The sequence below is a fragment of the Theropithecus gelada genome, chromosome 9 (genome assembly GCF_003255815.1).
Source record: "Theropithecus gelada isolate Dixy chromosome 9, Tgel_1.0, whole genome shotgun sequence".
NCBI classification, from domain to species: Eukaryota; Metazoa; Chordata; class Mammalia; order Primates; family Cercopithecidae; genus Theropithecus; species Theropithecus gelada.
In genome coordinates, this window is record NC_037677.1 from 64758732 (window position 1) to 64781219 (window position 22488).

Consider the following 22488-nt stretch of genomic DNA (forward strand, 5'->3'; position numbering starts at 1 on the left):
TATGTGACCCTTCACCCCACCCCCACCCCCTCCAACCCAAGAGAAAGGAACTAGGGCTGGGAGAGCCTCTCACACCGAGGTGAATTCCTCACCTTGTGTCTCCTCATGGCTTTGGTCAGACGGCTCACCACATCCGTGTCCTGAACTCCTCGTGCCTTAAACTTCTTTGTCCATGAAAGCAGGACACCCTGGGAGAAGATTTCAGGTCCAGTTTGAATGAAAGAGATGCTGAGATGTGCAATGTGCAACTGAGCTGCAGAAACTTCATGCCTACATGCATCCCCCATGGCCTTCTCTTCTCTAAACTGAATCCCCCCAAATTTTTAAAACATCACTTCTGCAGCCTTTTCTAATAATTTAAATGACTGTATTACTCTCATCTGAGTGGTTTGAAATATATGGTAGCAGAAGGAGTAATTATTGAAAAGTTAGAGCTCTTGGATTCATGAGACATTAGACAAGCCATTTAACCTCTCTGAGCCTCAGTCTACTCCTCTGCAAAATGGAAATGTACCTCCCTACCTCTCTCAAAGGAATGCTCTAATGAAGATACCTGGTGTATTAAACATGCAGAACGCATGGTTTGCCAGGTCCACAGAACAGAACTAACATGGTGGAACCTTGCAGGACTGTCTCAGAAACTTAATTTCAACTTAGAAAACTGATTCCCAACCAGGCAGAGTGGCCCGCACCTGTAGTCCCACCTGCTTGGGAGCCTGAGGCAGGTGGATCACTTGAGGCCAGGGGTTCCAGGCCTGCCTGGGCAACATAAGGAGACCTCATCTCTTAATAAGGAGAACGAAAGAAAAATGGTACTCAATTTGCATTATCAATCATTGCTTACAAATGGTGTTTCCTGAGTTTCGTGTCTGAAATCGCAAATAATCATACAACATTTCGGACTGGAAGAGAACTTGGAAGTTAAGAGAATCGCCCAAGTCTTCTCAGTCAAGAGCAGCTGACCCAAGCTCACAAACTTCCTGACCACACCTCCTCCATTTCCCTCAATTTATGGATTTTAAAACCCTGAGATTGAGAGAGGGAGGAAATTGCTCCGAATCTCACCGCGAGTGAAGGACAGAGCCCAAGCAGAACGCAGGTCTCTGACTCTGGACCAGCCCTCAGGCTTTTTCCCTGCACCACAGCGCCGCCGTGTGGTAGCTCTCCCTAACTTCTGCCCTCATAGGCTATGACAACATCCCTGCCTCCCCGGACAGAGCCGGAAGAGATGCAACAGGGTGGCTTTCTTCAAAAATCCCTGTTGCAGGGAAGGTAGATGGGGGAAGTGAGGCATAAGTGCTTGTGATAGAATGTTAAATTAAAAAGGCAATTACATACAACTGTACATTTTCTTTTTGTCTCAAATATTTGGTGACTGCAATCAACCATAGATTTCCTAAACTATAGATACAGGATAACACTTGTGCTTAATATAGCTATGAGTAAAAGAAAAACCCACAATTCTAGTGGTGGGAATAGTTGAATGTTGAGATGAGTGGTGATTTCTATTTTCTTCTTTAAACGTTTCCATTCCTTCTCTCTTTTTTTTTTTTTTTTTTTTTTTGAGACGGAGTCTCGCTCTGTCGCCCAGGCTGGAGTGCAGTGGCCGGATCTCAGCTCACTGCAAGCTCCACCTCCCGGGTTTATGCCATTCTCCTGCCTCAGCCTCCCGAGTAGCTGGGACTATAGGCGCCTGCCACCTCGCCCGGCTATTTTTTTGTATTTTTTAGTAGAGACGGGGTTTCATCGTGTTAGCCAGGATGGTCTCGATCTCCTGACCTCATGATCCTCCCGTCTCGGCCTCCCAAAGTGCTGGGATTACAGGCTTGAGCCACCGCGCCCGGCCTTCTCTCTTTTTTTTAACCTTGAAAAAGTATTACCATTTATTTTATTATCAGAAAAACATACACACACACACACACACACACACACAGAAATTTCTCTTTGGTTAAGACTTTCTGTTCCCGACTGGATTAAGAAAATGTGGCACATATACACCATGGAATACTATGCAGCCATAAAAAAGGATGAGTTTGTGTCCTTTGTAGGGACATGGATGCAGCTGGAAACCATCATTCTCAGCAAACTGTCTCAAGAACAGAAAACCAAACACTGCATGTTCTCACTCATAGGTGGGAATTGAACAATGAGATCATTTGGACCCAGGAAGGGGAACATCACACACTGGGGCCTATTGTGGGGAGGGGGGAAGGCAGAGGGATAGCATTAGGAGATATACCTAACGTAAATGACGAGTTAATGGGTGCAGCACACCAACATGGCACATGTATACATATGTAACAAACCTGCATGTTGTGCACATGTACCCTAGAACTTAAAGTATAATAATAATAATAATAATAATAATAATACATTTTTAAAAAGACTTTCTGTTCCCTCAAAAATAAGAATAAAAAAAAGAAGCCAGGCTGGTCTCGAACTCCCGACCTCATGTGATCCGCTCTCCTCAGCCTCCCAAAGTGCTGGGATTACAGGCATGAGCCACTGTGTCCGGCCTCTCCTTGATATAATTAAATGCCCTTCCTTAGTTTAAATTTTACCTGAAAAATCTTTATTGTGATATGACACTAAACGGGTCAAAATGGGCCGGGCACAGTGGCTCACCACACCTGCAATCTCAGCACTTTGAGAGGCTGAAGCAGGAGGATCACCTGAAGTTAGGCGTTCAAGACAAGCCTGGCCAACTTAGTGAAACCTTGTCTCTACTAAAAATGCAAAAATTAGTTGGGTGTGGTGGCGGGCACCTATAATCCCAGCCACTCGGGAGGCTGAGACAGGAGAATTGCTTGAACCCGGGAGATGGAGGTTGTGGTGAGCCAAGACTGCACCACTGCACTCTAGCCTGGGCAACAGAGCTCAAAAAAAAAAAAAAAAAAAATCAAAATGTTTTCAGGCACCTGCTGCCATTTTCATTGAGGTTCTAAAGTGGTGTCTTTCTGGAAAGGCACTGTGGTTGGGGAGCTTATGAGCTTGGGGTGGGCTACTCTTGGTTGTGGCTTTGTGCAAGTCTCTTAACCTCGCTGAGCTGCAGTGTTTCTCAAATATAGAATGAAGATAATCATATCTACCTCATAGAATTGTTTGGGGGATTTAACAAGATAATGCGCATAAAGCATTTGGCACAGTGTGAGGTACAGTGTCAAAACCCAAGGTATGTGTTTTTATCGTTATTATTGAGAAAGATGTTGGTGGGTATTCAACATAGATAAATGACAAAATCCTGGATGGATAAACCATACGTTCACACCCTCCGCTGCCAAGCTATCAAGAAAGCATGTGCGTTTAATTCTCAAACTTGAATGAATTCTCACAGAGCTTGAGAATTTTCTTCCTTCTTCCTGGATTCTCTGTTGCAGAGCTCTCCAATAAGAGCAGCTGGCACACTCATTCCACCACCCACACTACAGGATCCAGCCAGGGGCTGATTCCCGAACCCCTGACACACACGTCTACTCACTCCTGGGACCTCTCTCTGCCAGCCGGCTCCACTTGGCCTCACCCAAACATTCCCTGGAAACTTTTTTGTATGTTTTCTTGTTGTTGGTTTTTGTTTGTTTGTGACAGAGTCTCACGCTGTCACCCAGGCTGGAATGCAGTGGCGTGATTTCAGCTCACCACAACCTCCACCTCCGGGTTCAAGCGATTCTCCTGCCTCAGTATCCTGAATAGCTGGGATTACAGAAGCCCGCCACCAGGCCCAGCTAATTTTTGTATTTTTAATAGAGACGAGGTTTCACCATGTTGGCCAGGCTGGTCTTGAACTCTTGATGTCAGGTGATCCACCCCCCTCGGCCTCCCAAAGTGCTGGGATTATAGGCATGAGCCAGCGCACCTGGTTGCTTGTTTTAGAGATGGAGTCTCGCTTTGTGGCCTACGCTGCTGGAGTGCAGTGGAGTGATCACAGCCCACTGCAGCCTGGACCTCCCGGGCTCAAGCAATCCTCCCACCTCAGCCTCCCAGAGTGCTGGGATTATAGGCATAAGCCACCATGTCAGGCCTCTGGAAGCTTCTTTATATTATTTTCTCAATCCTTTCTTTATAAAAGAATGAAAAAGTAAAACTCAGCCTGTCCTCTATACAGATGATGGCAAATTCCCACGATAGAATCAAATAAATGATTGACACCTTTCAACTGTCAGATAGTTACCAAGCACCTATTAAACACAACACATTGTGAGAGACCTTGGCGGGGAAGGTCTGTGCCCTTGGCGGGCACTACTTGCCCTCCAAAAACCTCTGTTGAATTTAGGGATAAGATACAAAAGCACAAAGAGACAAGTAATCCAGCGACAGTCACCATAGCCTAGCAGCTACTGTGTAAGGCCCAACCACAGTGTTGGACGCTTTAAAAATGCTTTGCCTAAGTTTCACCTCAGCCCAACAAGCAGATATGATTATCTGCTTTACAAATGAGAAAACAAGGCGGGACACAATGGCCCATGCCTGTAATCCCAACGCTTTGGGAGGCAGAGGCAGGCAGATCACTTAAACCCAGGAGTTTGAGACCAGCCTGGGCAACATAGTGAGACCTCATCTCAACAAAGAAAAAAATAAAAATAAATAAAATTTTCTCAAAGAGAAAACAAGAGGCTCATGAAATTAAGGAACTGGTCCAAGGGGACACAATTTGTCCTGAACCATGATTCGCAGCCATGTGTGTGGAACGTGGAAGCTCATTCCCTTTCACTATTCCACACCAATAAGTGACTCAAGCTGGCAATATCAAGCACATCCCAAGGAGGCCCATGTGACTGTCAGCTGGGCATCATAACCAGAAGGGCCAGGAGGAGATTGATCAGCGTCCCCAACCCACACAGGAGTGGCCCGGGGAGACTAGACTCTTCACAGAACGTCCCCTTATTTGTGTCTTTATTCACATAAGATCGGGTTAGCTTCCTCCTGCTTACAGACTGAAAACTGAGACACACAGAGATGAGTTACCAGGAACCCCCACCTGGCAGGTGGCACAGCTGAGACTGTGTATCCCAGGCTCTGTGTCTGCTCCAGAACATTCTCACTCTAGTGTCCCCATTCTAATCCTCCTCCTGAGGGCTCACGACAGGGAGTCCCCAGCCTTCCCACGCTGCTTCTAGTTGGCTATGTCAGTGGTCCTAAGTGCAGGCCTCAGGCAGCATCACATCTCCTGGGAACCTGTCCGGGAGGCGAATTTAGGGCCTCCTTGCAGAAACACTGATTCCAGCAGGCCCAGCAGTCTGTGCTTAAAACAAGCCCTCCAAGGAATTCCTCACATCAAGGTTTCAGAGTTACTGAAACGCATTCCACTTTCCCGACCTGTGCCCACGTTAATCATAAAATCAAGGCCACTGCGTTAACAAGTTCTCTGCCTCACACTGATGCCCCATCATGAACAAAAAGAAAAGAAAAAGACAAACAAGAAAGCTCCTGCTGTTCTCTCCTGCGAGCAGCCTGACTCCCGCCCGTGCCCGCATTCCGCAAGCCCCAACGCCTGCACAGCTGCTTCCCTCCGCGGGCTCTGGCCTTACCTCTTCCAGTTTAGTCTGTCGGCAGGGGAAAGAAAAAGTTAGGCCAAGGGGCAATTTCTTATGCTTTAAATCTTTGGTCTTCATGAAATCTGCCAGACAGTCTGCTACATATTCAAACAGCTGCAGAGAAGAGAAAGCAAAGGACGTGGGCTAAGGTGTGGTTTCCCCACACACAGATGCCACCGCCTTCCCTGCTGTCACAGGAGCCACCTGCCAGGTACCTCTGTGCCGTTCCCGCGGATGATTTCATTGGGCGTTGGGTAGAACTGACTCTCCATCTGCACGTGTCGCATCCCTTCTTCAGCGACTTGCACCTTCAGCACTCGAAACTTGGACCCTCCGAGATCCAGGGAAAGGAACTCCCCATTTTCTATTAAGAAACAAATTCAGTTTCCATTTATTGAGGGTCTACTACAGATACGGCAAGCTCTGCATTACAGGGTGGACATATAATCAACGTCATCAAATCTTACAACCACTCGGTATCATTATGCCCATTAGCCAAGGCTGAGGACTATGGCCATTTCTCAGAGCCCTCGAGGTAAGGCGCAGAGCTGAGATGTGAACGAAGTCTGCCTGACTCTGCAGCCTGAGCCCAACCCACTGGCTCATGCTGCAGGAAGGCACATTTCCGCTGGAGAAGGCCAGTGTGAGCACAGTCCTTGCAGGTGGTATGAGAGGTGGCCTCGACAGTGGAGCCCATCCTGGGATGCCATCACTGGGAAGACAGCGGGTACTCCCAGCCTGGGGAAACTCGGATAAAGGTATGAGGGGGAAGACAGGTGTGCAGCGAGGAGCAGCCAGCTTCCTGCAGCCGATGATCCTATGGGCAGAGGGAAAACACTCCTGGAGAGGAGAGGAGACAGGGACCAAACGATGGCCCTTGAGGTGCCAAGGATGCTGAACTTTTTAGGCCAGAGCCACTCCAAAAGGAGAAATTGGAACACAACCCAGCCCAGCCCAAGACAGATGCCATTAATTGAAAGGTGGAGGCTGGGTGCAATGGCTCATGCCTGTAATCCCAGCGTTTTGGGAGGCTGAGGCGGGGAGATCACCTGAGGTCAGCAGTTCAAGAACAGCCTGACTAACATGGTGATGCTGCTGCTGTTGCTGGTCTATAGACCATAGTTAGAGTAGCAAAGGTGCAGCCAGCTCGATTTTTTCGTTTTTGTGGAGACATCTGGAAATTCTTACCTTTCCAGATCAGCCGCAAAGGAGCTGATGGAGCCGTTTATCATTCGGTGAGGGAATTCAGGGAGTTAATCCTATGCAACTTTTATTAGTATTTATTATGCACCAAGCAAGACGGTTCTCCCAGACGCTGTCTGGCTGTGTAGGAAGTAGGGTAGATCACACAACCTATGTCCACACATTTACTGAGCATCTACTCTGTGCTGAGTAACATGAGTCAGGTGCTAGGGATGTACAGATGAAAGACGATGTGCTCCCTGGGAAACTGATCCGAAATACAGGCACATAAATCAGCCAATTCCATATAGTAGGACCAGTGCTCAGATTGTGAGAGGCACAGGGAGAGATACCCAGATCAAAGCTGGGAGTCAAAGGCAGCTGGCTCTCCAGGGAGGGGACACAGAGCTGAGTGTTGAAGGGTGAGCAGGAGTCTGGCTGCCAGGCTGCGGGGAGCGGGGGTACCAGAGGGAGGAGCCACGGGCAAAGGAATGAGACAGCATCCAATAGGAGTGAGTGTGCTTTTGCCAAAGGAGGGCAGCTGTCGCAGAAATGAGGTTGGAAGGTGGTTCTCAGGTTAAATTTGGAGGGATTTGGAAAAGCTATCCCACCCCAAGGATCTCGGGCTTTATCTGGAAGGTGAAAGGGAGCTGCAGAAAGATTTTAAGCTAGGGAATGCCAAGATCTGAGATTTTGGGGACAAATGCCTCTAACATCAACCAGAATAGACTGAGGGTTTAACAAAAGAAGAGGCTGCTGTGCTGCCATCGGATGGGAGGGGATGTGCTGAGACCTGGCCAGCGTCAGTGCGAAAACTTCCCACTCCCAGCACCCGCACGGCGATCACTATCAAACACCGCACTCCAACAGTGGCTCGAGATGCCATTTCATGGAAGCCACATGGTGTGATCCCTTCTGCCTCTGACCCCAGAAAAAAGGAACCAGTGGACCCTGGGAGAGGGAGGACCTGCCCAGGCAACATCGGTCTGTGGGACCTCGGGGTCTTCACAGACATCAAGAAAACATCCCCAGCCAGGCACGGTGGCTCACACCTGTAGTCCCAGAACTTTGGGAGGCCCAGGCAGGAGAATTAACCCCTTGAGGCCAAGAGTTCAAGACCAGCCTGGTCAACATGGTAAAACCCTGTCTCTACAAAACAAAAGACAAAAAGTCAGCTGGGTGTAGTGGCATGCACCTGTAGTCCCAGCTACTTGGGAGGCTGAAGCAGGAGGATCACTTGAGCCTATGAGGTCAAGGCTGCAGTGATCTATGATGGCTCCACTGCACTAAAGGTTGGGCGACAGAGGGAGATCTTGTTTCTGAAAAGAAAGTAAAAGAAAAACAGCATCCCAAGCAGGGTAGATTCCTTTGGCCAATCTGCCTGCTCCAGAGGACCCTCCATGACCTGCCTTGGACACCAATGGTTGGTGCCCTTCTCCTAAGTCACTGTGGGGGCTCACGCCTTCACTCCCTCCCCTTCGCCAGTACAGAGTCTCCCAAAGACGCACGGTGGCTGAATGTGGAGATTCCTGGAGATTCAGAGTCCCCAGGGGGAGGGGCTGGGAAAGTGTGTATTAGGAAACACTCCAGGTTCCAGGCTGACGACCTCAGGGCTCCTGGGCTCATCCCCAAGGCCTATGTGGCCTTGGAGGCTGACTGGAGGCTAAGGTCTGGAACAGAGCCAGCAGGGGTCAAGCCAGAGAATCACAACCACCCTCACTCTTCCCATGCCCCTTCCATGACTGGCAGAGAAGGCTCCAGTATGAACACAGCACTTTCAAGGCACTTGATCCTGTCAGAACAGACCACTGCAGCCCCCTGACCAAAAGGCTGGGTGGTAACTAAGGCTCAAACAGGTAACTCCCTCATGGGTAGGTCCTGATGGGAGTAGGCAAACTCACAACTTCTCTGGAAACTGCATACATTTCTGAGACAGATGCCATAAGGAATTAGGAGAGTTTTTTTTTGTTTGTTTTGATTTTGAGACGGAGTCTCACTCGGTCGCCCAGGCTGGAGTGCAGTGGCGCGATCTCAGCTCACCGCAAACTCTGCCTCCCCAGTTCATGCCATTCTCCTGCCTCAGCCTCCCAAGTAGCTGGGACTACAGGCGCCTGCCACCACGCCCGGCTAATTTTTCGTATTTTTAGTAGAGACGGGGTTTCACCGTGTTAGCCAGGATGGTCTCGATCTCCTGAACTTGTGATTCGCCCGCCTCGGCCTCCCAGAGTGCTGGGATTACAGGCGTGAGCCACCGCGCTCAGCAAGTTTTGTTTTTTGTTGGTAATCATGAAATTATATCACCAGCTCACAAGAGCTATGGAGGACTTGGGACAAGATTTTAGAGATTTTAAAGCATGCCATCCACATGATCTCATTAAATCCTGACAATCATGTACGGTGCTGGGATTTACCAAGAACACCTGGCTTATTAGGAACTCTGGACCCAAGGACCTCAGCACAACAGAATCACTGGCGAGATGCTTTGTGTGGTGAGAGGCTCTGCGGAGACGGGGATGGGGAGCTGGGCATCTTCCTGGCTAAGGAAGAGAGAGTTTCTATGAGTTAGTTACTTTCACTTCTGAACCTTCAGACGCAGCTAGGGCCAGGAGGACACCGCCTGTCCCGTAGCCTCTAGATCCTCAAAGGCCACCTTGCTTCTGGGGACACACCTTGTCTGTATCTGGAGGAGGGGCCTCAGTCCAGGAAGCCAGGTGGACTTAGCCCTGGTGCTCCCCACAGGACTCAGGTGCTTCCTCCCAGGGGCCCCAGATGCCCTGTCAAGGACACGTTCCAGCACTGTCGTCAAGCTGTGGCAAGGACAGAGCCAAGATTTCAAAGTAGGGCTGTCTCTCTCCGAAGCTCACATCCCTCCAGGACAGGGCATTGTCCACCCGAAGCACCTACCCACAAGTGAGGGCACAGGGCCTTTCCCAGTGCAGTGTCCCAGGGCCTCTCAACCAGCAGAGCCAAGCTACCTTGATCCAGGCATTGCTCCAGAGAGGTCCGGAACGCAGCTAATTCCATCAAAGCCGCCTGAGAGCTCCCAAACCTCAGTCCCTGCTCTTGCCACACAAAGCATCTTGCCAGTGATTCTGTTGTGCTGAGGTCCCTGGGCCCAGAGGTCCCTGGCCCCTTGCGGCAAGAGCCCCAAGGCTCTTTCATGAACTCGGTTTGGGCACTGGGACCCTGACACAGGAGAAACCCCTTGATCCTTGGTGGTTCTGTCTGAACAGGGTTGTCACAGGAAATACGTGGCTCAGCGAGTCCCTAGCACCCCATGACCGCAGTGGTTGCTCAGTAAATGGCAGCCCTCTTTCTTTCTCTCTCTCTCTTTCTTTCTCTCTTTCTTTCTTTCTTTCTTTCTTTCTTTCTTTCTTTCTTTCTTTCTTTCTTTCTTTCTCTCTCTCTCTCTCTCTTTCCTTTCTTTCTCTCTTTCTTTCCTCTCTTTCTCTCTTTCTTTTTTTCTTTTTTGATGGAGTCTCGCTCTGTCACCCAGGCTGGAGTGCAGTGGTGCAATCTCGGCTCACTGCAACCTCCGCCTTCCAGATTCAAGTGATTCTCCTGCCTCAGCCTCCCGAGTAGCTGGGATTACAGGTGCATGCCATCACACCTGGCTAATTGTTGTATTTTTAGTACAGGTGGGGTTTCACCATGTTGGCCAGGCTGGTCTCAAGCTTCTGACCTCAAGTGATCTGCCCTCCTCAGCCTCCCAAAGTGCTGGGATTATAGGCGTGAGGCACCACACCTGGCCAGTAGCAGCCCTTTTCCCTCTTATGGCTTCATCCAGAGGCTGAGAATGGAAGAGTTGGATTGAACCTCATAGATCCTCTCTAGAGAGTTCTAGGCCATTGTAGGCAAAACAATGTCCACCCCACCCCTCCACAAAGATGCTCATATCCTAATCCCCAGATCCTGTGAACATCTGAGGGTGCAAGGCAAAAGGGAATTAAGGTTGCAGATGGGATCAAAACTGCTCATCAGCTGACCTTGAGGTTGGGAGATTATCCAGGATTATCTAAGCATGACTAATGTGATCACAGGATCTTTAAATGTTGAAAGGAGGCAGAAGGTCAGGTCAGAGAGGGACCTGAAGAGGCTACACTGCTGGCTTTGAGAACAGAAAGGGGCATGCCTCAAGGATGCAGGTGGCCTCTCGAAGCTGGAAAAGTCAAGGAAACGGATTCTCCCCTCAAGCTTCCAGAAGGAATGCAGCCCTGCCGACACCTGATTTTTAGCCCAGTGAGACCCATTGCAAACTTCCGTCCACCAGAACTGTCAGAGAATATATTTGATTGCTTTCAGCCACTGGGATTGTGGTAATACATCACAGCAGCCATAGGAAACAGATACATGGGCCATTTCTCATTCTACAGATGGGCAAACTGAGGCTAAACACTTGCCTTGGGTCACTGAGAGTGACAGAGCTGGGCCTCAGGCCCAAGTTTGTTGAATTATCATTGAATATGATTTCCACTACATCATTCTTGCTTCCATTACTCATACTCTATGGCCTAGAATTTAGATACCTAGGAGCCAGAGCCATTTATTACTCATTCGACAAATATATCAGGGCCTGGCATGCACCCAGCACTCTACCAGGTGCTGGGAACACTGTGGTGAGTGAGACCTTGGACTCATGGATTGAGTGGTTAATTTGGTGGAGACTCAGAGTGGGGACACTGCAAAGTGACAAGTGCGCTGACAAGCACCCAGCCCAGCACGGGATACTTCCTAGATGGAGGCAAGGACCGCGACGCTGAGATGGAAAAGCCATGTTGATGCTCACCAGGGAAGAACACGGAGATGCTCCAGGAGGAGAGGGAGCAGATGTGTGAGGCCACGATGGGCAGAGAAGCCAAGGTGCCTTGGGGCTGCAGAACCAAGAGGGATTCAGCAGGACTGAAGCACAGAGGGGTGGGGAGGGCTGGACGGCAGAGAGAGGGTTAGAGAGAGAAGCCAAGGTACAGGGCAAACCTTAGGTACTTTAGATACCCATCAGCCAAGAGGAGCCGGGGACCCTGGCAGCGGACGACTGCACTCACCGGAACCATCAGGAATGGCCCTGACGAAGGTGGGCAGCATCTTCACCGCGGCCGTGGGGTTCGTGTCCTTCGCCAAGCCCTTCTCCATCTCTGCCCGGAACCGCCTCATGATGTCCAAAAGGGTATCATCGGAGAGCCGCATGTGATACAGGAACCTGTCCACCTGGAACAGACACCGCCACCAGGGGGCGCTGCTAGGGGCCCTCGCCCTCCAGCCTCGGCCGTAACCCCCGACATCCCTCAGCAAGCTGCGTCCCTGACTCTGGGGACAGCATGGAGATGTGGATTCCCAAAGGCTCCCTATCTGAGCCCTCATCAGGCAGAGGACAGGGAAGGGAGTTGGGAAAGCAGAATGGAACGGAAGGCTGAGAAGGTGTGGAGTCACTCCTCTGAAGGGCAGACTGAGGAGAAAATGATTCCTCCATTATTCGGATGAGACAAGGGAGAGGCAGAAACTAAGAAGGATTCAGGGTTTCCGATTCCCAGTTCAGGGCCCTCATCAGTGTCCCATTCCTCTCCACCGAAAAAGGCCAGCTAGAGCTTGAATCGTGGATTCCTAAACGTGGAAGCTTTCTTTCATCCAATGATGATCACAGATACAGCCAAACAGGTTTCTCTTTGTTTATTGGCTGCCAGGAAGCTCAGAACTAAATTCAGTTTCCAAAAGCAATGTCTAAAATCTAGTCCTTTAAATTCCACCCCACCCCCGCCCCGCCCCTTTATTTGAGACGGAGTCTCACTCTGTTGCCCAGGCTGGAGTGCAGTGGTAAGATCTCGGCTCACTGCAACCTCCACCTCCCAGGTTCAAGCGATCCTTCTGCCTCAGCCTTCTGAGTAGCTGGTATTACAGGCAGGTGCCACCACATCTGACTACTTTTTTGGTTTTTGTGGGGTTTTTTGTATTTTTAGTAGAGATGGGGTTTCACTATGCTGGCCAGGCTGGTCTTGAACTCCTGACCTCAAGTGATCCACATGCCTGGGCCTCCCGAAGTGCTGGGATTACAGGCGTGAGCCACCTCACCCAGCCATAAATGTCCATTTTGGTTTAACTGAGTTGTTGTAGTTAAGATAAAGCTGAATTTTTAAAGTCAGCTCAAATTGCTATTGATAATGTGTGGATCTCACTCATGTAACCAGGAAACAGGGACAGAAGACCATACCCAAAGGAGGGAAGTTATACAAATCACTATGGCTATACTCAGTCCTCTTGACAGTAATAAGTCACATCAGGGATGGCAGCAAAGTTTCCTCCCTCACACTAATTAAAACTAATCAATTGGTGCTGGCAGTCTGGAGCCCCGGGCTCACTGGGATGGATTATTGATGGGGGCAGGAGGAGAGACAAGGGCATATGCGCCCCATTCTTGCCAGCCCTGTTTCTGTACTGAGCACTCTCCACCCTCCAGGTGACAGGAGGTTCTATCCCAGGTACATTCCCGGTGAAAGGGCATTTTATCCAGGGTGAAGAACACGTGCTACTGTCTACAAAGTGCATCCATGTATGTCACCTATTCTCGTCGCCACATCATCCCTTTGAGGCAGCCACATAAGGCCAAAGTTCTTGTCCCCAAGTGAGAGGTGAGGGGAGAGGGCTGCAGAGCTGCGGCTATGTGGGACTGTAACATAGTCTCCAGATCCCTCACCCCCATGGCCTGGCTTTGGCTCACAGCTCTGTGGGGGATGCATAAGCCTGACAGACAAATGATACCAAATGCACAGGGCTCACATTACCTTCAGGCTAGGACAGGGCCCCGGCCATCCACTAGGCCTCAGAGGCTAGGACCCAGCTCAGTCCCGTGACAATGAAAAGACCCAAGACACTGAAATGGTCCCACGGCTCCAGGGACTTGGGGGCCAGAGAAAGACCAGAAAATCATCAGACAGCCATTAGCAAAAAGGGACAATTGAGCTTTCAGCATATTTGAGAAAACAGGATGGAACCAGGTCAGGCTTCATTAAGGACTTCCTGCTCCCCTAAGGCTATTTATGACTAATTGGTTGGCACAGCCACACACAAACCAAGAAAACTGGATGCAAAGGACGTGACCCCAGTAACTGGGGTTGGGGAAGGGTGGGACGCTCTACATGGGAACCGAACTTGATTCTTTCCTACCCGAAGGGCCCTCACACAGTGCCCCTGAACCTACTGATCATTTTTGCTTAGCCTGAGAGTATGAAAAACTCCAGGCATCCACACAATATTATCCCTTCTGTGTAAGTCCTGTTTTTTGAGGCCCAGTTGGGGTCATTTGCGACTGGGGCTTAACGGGGTCATCGAGCACTTGGTTTGCTGCTGCTCTTTCAGTAGTTAAGGTTATGACCGAAAGAATGTCAACTCAGTAACAGTTTCTTGTTGATTTTCTGTATCTCCCACAGCACCAGGAACAGTTGTTAGAAGGGAAAAGTGAAACATATGTTGGGACAAAAAGCACCTATTTTCAATCCAAACAAGTCATGTGGGGTATGTATAACCAGGGACACGCGTCCCAGGCACTAAGGGAGAGTACCGCGGCTGCAGAAAACCAAGCCCACTTTTGGAGAGATGCACAAACCATCATGAGAGATATCTTCTAAGCAAGAAAACCAACCAGCAGTGCGTTTCACTTAGAAAGAGCAAATTCAAACATTCAAGACTCAGAGCTGCTGAATTACAGAAGGTGGGAGCTGGAGGGGTCTTAGAGGTCATCTAGTCCAAAGGTCTCACATTATGAATCGAGAGTCATAAAAAGATTCTGCTCTTTGACCCAGGGCTTTCATTTCCAGAACCTATTCTCAGGAAATAATCCTGACTATGGAGAACCATAAATCTCTACCAAGGCTGGGTGATGTGGCTCACACCTGTAATCCTAGCACTTTGGGAGGCCGAGGTGGGTGGATCACCTGAGGTCAGGAAGTCGAGACCAGCCTGGTCAAGCTGGTGAAACTCTGTCTCAGCTAAAAATACAAAAATTATCCGGGCATGGTGGCTGGTGCCTGTAATCCCAGCTACTTGGGAGGCTGAGGCAGGAGAATCACTTGAACTCAGGAGGCAGAGGTTGCAGTCAGCCCAGATCGCACCATTGCACTCCAGCCTGGGTGACAGAGCGAGACTCTGTCTAAAAAAAAAAAAACAACTCTACCAAGGTTTAAAAACTCTACCAAGGTTTATCATAACAATACTTTTATTTTATTTTTGAGACAGGGTCTTGCTCTGTTGCCCAGGCTGGAGTGCAATGGTGCAATCACAGCTCACTGCAACCTCAACCTCCCGGGCTCAAGTGATCCTGCCACCTCAGCCTCCCAAGTAGCTGGGACTACAGGCATCTGCCACCATGCCCAGCTAATTTTTGTATTTTTTGTAGAGACAGGTCTCTCTGTGTTACCCAGGCTGCTGTCGAGCTCCTGGAGGCAAGTGATCATCCTGCCTCAGCCTCCCAAAGTGCTGGGATTACAGGCATGAGCCACCTCGTCCAGCCTAATATTTTAATTATTAAAAATGTTTTTGAAAGTATCCAAATGTGGCCGGGTGTGGTGGCTCACACCTGTAATTCCAGCACTTCTGGGAGGCCGAGACGGGCGGATCACGAGGTCAGGAGATCGAGACCGTCCTGGCTAACACGGTGAAACTCCGTCTCTACTAAAAATACAAAAAATTAGCCAGCTGCCGTGGCAGGCGCCTGTAGTCCAAGCTACTCAGGAGGCCGAGGCAGGAGAATGGTGTGAACCTGGGAGGCGGAGCTTGCAGTGAGCCGAGATTGCGCCACTGCGCTCCAGCCTGGGTGACAGAGCGAGACTCTGTCTCAAAAAAAGAAAAAAAAAAAAAGAAAGGGGAAAGGTTAAATACATGATGGCATATCCACTTGATTGGATATTAGGAAGACATTGTAATGATAATTATGATGATAATGAAGCAATCTACATAAGTGGTTACACTACAACAGTAAGTGAGGGAAGCGGTTCAGAACTGTATGTACCTTATCAACATAACTAAAAACATACAGGATGAAGAAAAACTAGGAAGGCTTCCACCCAGCAAATATGAAGGTGTTTGAGATTAAAAGTAAATTAAAGGTGGAATTATAAGTAACAGTTCCACTTTTTGTAATGTTGACATACAGAGCTGTAAAAAATACACATTGAAAACCTCCCAGTTTTCCTATGGATGAACAATCTGCAGGTCAGCGACCAGGTCTGGCCTGGTGCTATCAATAGGTCAAATAATGTCAATATATTGAACTGGAAAAGAATCTGTCAGAGTGGTTTCTATGTTCCTTTTTTCATTTTATTTTTGTTTCCATGCTGGAATGGGAGATTTTTAGAAATTGTTCCAGGGTCTCAGTAGTAACCCTTGCAGGCAAGTCTGGCCCAGGATCTGGACAATTCTAGAGGCAGGAAGCACAGAGACAAAGAAGGGGCAGAGAAAAGAGCTGTGCCTTTTGACCGGGTGTGTTTTCACCCTGTGTTGGGAGGAGTGTTCTCAGAACCATGACTCAGCCCAGCAGCCATAAACCAGCCTCCCACACGACCCCAGAGACTTCCTGGGGCACTTGCTTAAGGTGGCTGTAAAAGTGCTTCCAACTTTCTCACCTCCCACGGGGAGAGGGAGGTCAGCTCCAGGCGTTGAAAAAGGCTGACTGTCCTTCCAGAAGGAACTGGAGCCCATCAGCAGAGGCTGCATTTCCCATCACAGGCTGCTCCTGAGCCTGCACCTGGGCTTGTGGACAAACATGGCCCACCTGATCTAGGGTACAAAAGGTTAACCAACACAAAGGGGCCCAAGGAAATGAAATAAGTTTGCAGAATCAAAGGTTTCAGGGTTCCAAAGAGTCCCCCTTGGGGATGGGAGAAACGCGGTGCAAGTTGTATCTTTCTTTACTAAGGAGGTAACAAAAGAAAGTGGATTCCTAGACAGCACCTCCTTAAGTAGCCAGTAGAGGGCTCTGTGATTCTAATCAACATTTGATTGCTTTACCGTGTTTTTAAATTTGCTACCACCTCTAACTCAACTCTCTAATGAATAGAATTTAGCGGGAGTTTATCCCACCAAGTACCTGAGGGCTATAAGGGGCCACACTTCCTCTCTCTCTCTGTCTCTCTCTCTCTCTCTTTTGTTTTGTTTTGTTTTGTTTTGAGATGGAGTCTCATTCTGTTGCCCAGGCTGGGGTGCAATGGCACGATCTCAGCTCACTGCAACCTCTGCCTCCCGGGTTCAAGCGATTCTCCTGCCTCAGCCTCCCGAGTAGCTGGGACTACAGGCACACTCCACCACGCCTGGCTAATTTTTGAATTTTTTAGTAGACACGGGGTTTTACCATGTTGGCCAGGCTGGTCTCGACCTCCTGACTTCAGGTGATCCATCCACCTCGGCCTCCCAAAGTGCTGGGATTATAGGCATGAGCCACCACGCTTGGCCTTCTTTTTTCTTTTCTTTCCTTTTTTTTCAGACAGGGTCTCACTCTGTCACCCAGGCTGGAGTGCAGTAGCGCAATCTCCCGGACTCAAGCCATCCTCCCACCACAGCCTCCCGAGTAGTTGGGACTGTAGGCACTCACCACCACGCCTGGCTAATTTTTACATGTTTTGTAGAGATGGGGTTTCTCCATGTTGCCCAGGCTGGTCTCAAACTCCTGGCCTCAAGTTTGAGATGAGCTCTGCTCATCTCAGCCTCCCAGAGTACGGAGATTACAGCCGTGGGCCACAGCGCCCGGCCTCCTTGCTCATTTTGAAAAGCAGGAGGGCGTCATGGCACAGCAGAAAGAGCATTGAAGGAAGAGTCAGCCAACTTGGGTTTAATCCTCATTCCATCCTAAATACTTGGTGACCTTGGCTAAGTCCTCCTGCTAGGAGGACTTCTGTCATCTGAACGTTGAGAGATGCTTTTTGCCCAGGGCCCTGACAGCCAGCTGGTGTGGCCAGAGTAGCAGACTGGGCTCATTTTAGCTGCCTGGAAAGAACTCTGGTTCCCTCCTGTTGACCCTTGGCAACCTTTAACCAGCCCACTTTGGAATGAATTTTGTAGACAAGTTCCCTGAGCAGAGTGACAAAATAATGCACACCATGAATAGTGGTGTGGCAAATAGCAGGTGCCAATAATAGATATTTCAGTGACTGTCTATTACAACTCACACCCTCTTGCTGCCCACATTTATATGCTTTCAAATACATGAATAAACAGATCTGCCCAACAGCTCTTTTTTTTTTTTTTTTTGAGATGAAGTCTCGCTCTTGTCCCCTAGGCTGAAGTGCAGTGGCACGATCTCGGCTCACTGCAACTCCACCTCCCGGGTTCAAGCGATTCTCCTGCCTCAGTCTCCTGAGTAGCTGGGATTACAGACACATGCCACTACACCTGGCTAATTTTTGTATTTTTAGTTGAGATGGGGTTTCACCATGTTGGCCAGGCTGGTCTCAAATTCCTGACCTCAGGTGATCCGCCCACCTCGGCCTCCCAAAGTGCTGGGATGAGAGGCGTGAGCCACTGGCCCAGCCTTCTGCCCCAACAGTTCTTTAAACTTCTTTGAAAATGATTCTCCTCGCCTGTGTGGCCTTTCCGAGCAAACATCCCTTACAACAAACACAATCCTCTTCAAGCTTTCCAAAGACTCTCCTCACCCCCTTCCGCATCCAGCACCTGCCAGGAAGTTCCGAGTGAAAGGTAAGGTTCAGGACAGTAACACGATGCCCAGGAGTGTGGGAGAATTACTCCCGCTACCCTCAGTGCGTCTTTTACTGCTCATATGCTCCCAGCGTCTTTTCTAATAAGCTCTCCTAACTCCCTTCTGATTTTTTTTTTTTAAGGGAATCAGTTTTGTCCATGAAGAAGGAGCTGGGCATCTCTCAGCTTCGTGGGCCCTCCTTACCTTCTTGATCTGATCCTCCTTCAGCTTGCTGAAGTAAAATGCCATCAAGTGGACCGCAAACATTTTCCCCAAGTCTGCTTTCTCCTGAGATGGACAGAGATTCCTGTGCAGTGCTCACCCCCACGACTCCGGAGTGTTGCACGCCTCCAGTCCAGGCTGGCAGACCTACCGGGGAGCGAGGTGCTGCGGACTAAATACCTCCAGCCTGCTTGGTTCAATGATTAAACTTCGCCCCCACCTTTAGGCCCTCCCTCTGGCACACACTTGATTGTCTAATAGGAGGCTCTGGATGGTTGCTGAGGGTTAGTGGAGGGGGAAGCAGGGAATTGATGAGTTGCTTGACTACTTGAGAATTGGGTGCCTCCAAATCTCATTGCTGAGCAACCCTCTCAAACCGGGGCTCCCCCAAGCCCACTCAGCCGAGGAAAATCTTCTGAAAAGTTGGGCATGAAACAAAGCCAACCTTCAGCCCGTGGAGCTGCTCTGCACATTTGCAGTCTTTTCTCTAGTCTTTTACGCCGGTGGCATGACTCTGTGACCCCCTGCTCCTCAGAAGCGCTGTCCTAACTAAAACTAAACATCGTCCTGGTCAACGGGATTTCAAGAAGGTTGGGGCAGATTCTTCCATTTGTGACAGATCAGATCTCTTAACTAATAGCCCATGGTTAACAGAAAATGATCAATAAATGTTTACCTGTTCGCAATGTTAAGCCAGAAAACCTTTAGTTCACAGGTAGTGACCCAGAAAAAAATATTCCTGAGAAAGAGTGAACTGAAGTCACCAGTGCTCACTGGGAATCACTGCTGGAGAGAAGGAAGTCACAGTTAAGAAATGTCTCAGTCCAGCCAGGTGCAGCGGCTCACGCCTGTAATCTCAGCACTTGGGGAGGCCGAGGCTGGCGGATCACCTGAGGTCAGGAGTTCGAGACCAGCCTGGCCAACGTGGTGAAACCCCATCTCTACTAAAAATACAAAAACCTTAGCTGGGAGTGGTGGCAGGTGCCTGTAATCCCCGCTACTTGGGAGGCTGAAGCAGGAGAATCACTTGAACCTGGGAGGCACAGGTTGCAGTGAGCTGAGATCGTGCCGTTGCACTCCAGCCTGGGTGACAAGAGCAAAACTCCAACTCAAAAAAAAAAAAAGAGAGAGAGAGAGAAATGTCTCAGGCCACTGAGATGTTTTATTCATTCACTTCTCACTCATCTTACTTGGCATGAGAAGGACCCAGAAAGCACCCAGTACGCGGGTGCAATCAACCTTGCACTCTTCCCACAGTCATTGGCTGGCTAATGAAACAAAAAACAGCAGTGTTCACAATAGCGGCTAACATGGATGGAGCATGTACCAATCCCATTTTGTTTTTATTACTATTGTTATTACTATTTTTTAGACAGGGTCTCGTTTGTCCCCCAGGCTGGAATGCAGTGGTGGAATCATGACTCGCTGCAACCTCAACCTTCTGGGGGCTCAGGTGATCCTCCCACCTCAGTTCCCAGGGTAGCTGGGACTACAGGCATGTGGCACCATGCCCAGCTAATTTTTGTAGAGATGGGGTTTTGCCATGTTGCCCAGGCTGGTCTTAAACTCCTGGGCTCAAGTGATTTACCCACCTCAGCCTCCCAAAATGTTGGAATTACAGGCATGAGCCACTGCTTCTGGCCCACTCTTATTTTATAGATGAAAACATCGAGGCCCAGAAAGGTGACGTGATCACAAAGCCATAAATAGGACAGCAGGGGGTCAATCCTTGGAGTTTGATTCCAGTGCCCAGCTCATAATACATGACATTGGCTCTCCAGCCCTGCTTTCTCCACGCAGTAGATACTCAATAGATACACAATTGATTTATTAGTAGCAGCAGCATTCTGTTGGGTTGTTAAGAATTTCTTTATCTTTTTCTTTTTCTTTTTGAGACAGAGTCTCACTCTGTTGCCCAGGCTGGAGTATAGTGACTCAACCTCGGCTCACTGCAACCTCCACCTCCTGGGTTCGAGCAATTCTCCTGCCTCAGCCTCCTGAGGAGCTGGAATTCAGTGCTCTCTACCCATCGCCATGTGGATGAGCCATCAGGTCTCACTTAAGCCCACAGTGCAGAGGAGGCTCGGTTAAAACTACTTCAGATGCTTTTTTCCGATTGATATAAGCATATTAAAACTGTCTCCCAGATTGATAATCCCCATCCTTTTCAGTCCATTTACCCTCAGACTATGACTTTTAGCTTTCTCCTTTATTACACAAGCAAACAAAGATTGACCTTTAGTTCCCCAAACCATTCAGTTCCCCAAACCAGGTGGAACTGTTGGTATTCTGAAATGGGCATGCTAGGCCCTAGTCCACACTCACTGAGGATAACATCCTGGGAAGACCATCTGCCATAAGTGATGACATTATTTATCTTAATTTCCCCACTAGTTGATGTGTTTCAGAAACAGACTCTCGCTACATTGCCCAGGCTGGATTCGAACTCCTGGGCTCAAGTGATCCTCTGGCTTCAGCCTCCTAAGTAGCTGGGACTACAGGCTTGCGTCACCACACCCAACATTTAATTCCCCCATTTAAAAAGTAAGCTGGGCCAGGCACAGTGGCTCACACCTGTAATCTCAGCACTTTGGGAGGCTAAGGTGGGAGGTGGGCAGATTGCCTGAGGTCAGGAGTTCAAGACAAGCCTGGCCAACATGGTGAAACCCCATCTCTACTAAAAATGCAAAAATTACCTGGGCAATGGTGATGGATGCCTGCAATCCCAGTGACTTGGGAAGCAGAGGTAGGAGAATTGTTTAAACCCAAGAGGTGGAGGTTGCTGTGAGCTGAGATCGCACCACTGCACTCCAGCCTGGGCAACAGAGTGAGACTCCATCTCAAAAAAAAATAAAAAATAAAAAAAAGTAACCTTGGCAGTGCAGTATGCACCGACTGTCATTGATTTGCTCACCACAAGAATAAGAGGTTACAGCCGGGCGCGGTGGCTCACGCCTGTAATCCCAGCACTTTGGGAGGCCGAGGCGGGTGGATCACGAGGTCAGGAGATCGAGACCATCCTGGCTAACATGGTGAAACCCCGTCTCTACTAAAAATACAAAAAACTAGCCGGGCGTGGTGGCGGGCGCCTGTAGTCCCAGCTACTCGGGAGGCTGAGGCAGGAGAATGGCATGAACCCAGGAGGCAGAGCTTGCAGTGAGCCGAGATCACGCCACTGCACTCCAGCCTGGGCGACAAAGCGAGACTCCGTCTCAAAAAAAAAAAAAAAAAGAATAAGAGGTTACAGTAGCCAGTGGTCAAAAGAATGCAAACCATAACCAAAGATCTCTGCAATCTCACGGTTGCTTGTGTGAGTCAGATAGGCAGCCCTTGGAATTTTAATTGGGCAAATGACACCAGAGGATTTTCATCTATTGCATCATTCCATTTTTAATCTGAGCACATTAGCGTCTACATTCCAGGCCTGAGTAAGGTGACTAAACCAGGAAGTTTAATGATTACAGAGATCACATGCATTTGGAGTCATCTAGCTCAGCCCCCGCATTTTAATAGAATCAAGACAAAATAATTAGGTTATTTTACCATTCCTCATCTGATTACTCCAATTCAAGTCTTGGGATTTTTCACCCTTACTAAAGCTCTATTGGCTATTCAAGGATATCTAGGTTTGAATCTTATAAGTAGTTGGATTTTGCTTAAGAACACCCTTTTGAGGGCTGACACTGACAAGTGACATTTTAGTTGAAGCACATCACCCATCTGGCCCAAATCTTCCATGTAAGAAGGGAAACTCTCCCATCTCTAGACACATCTCCATTTCATAGAGCTCCACTTTAATCTACACGGTCCATTTTGGCAAGGCCCAAAGATAATATCTGTTTTCCTTTTTTTTTTTTTTTTTTTTTTTTTTTTTTT

The 22488-nt window shown here is 48.9% G+C and overlaps 1 protein-coding gene across 2 annotated transcripts in view; it reads right to left on the reverse strand.

Moving 5' to 3' along the window:
* Positions 1 to 18906, reverse strand: part of HKDC1 (hexokinase domain containing 1) — a 47756-nt gene extending 28850 nt beyond the window's left edge. Inside the window, exons 1-5 of one of the 2 annotated variants that reach the window (XM_025396591.1) lie at positions 18595 to 18906; positions 11756 to 11918; positions 5747 to 5895; positions 5526 to 5645; positions 93 to 188 (exon numbers count right to left, since the gene is read on the reverse strand). In XM_025396591.1, the coding sequence (XP_025252376.1) occupies positions 93 to 188; positions 5526 to 5645; positions 5747 to 5895; positions 11756 to 11918; positions 18595 to 18657 (591 nt within the window). In that variant the 5' untranslated portion in view covers positions 18658 to 18906. The remainder of the gene's footprint in view (positions 1 to 92; positions 189 to 5525; positions 5646 to 5746; positions 5896 to 11755; positions 11919 to 18594) is intronic. The other variant, XM_025396592.1, reaches the window with a different exon arrangement.
* Between the last annotated feature and the right edge of the window lie 3582 nt (positions 18907 to 22488).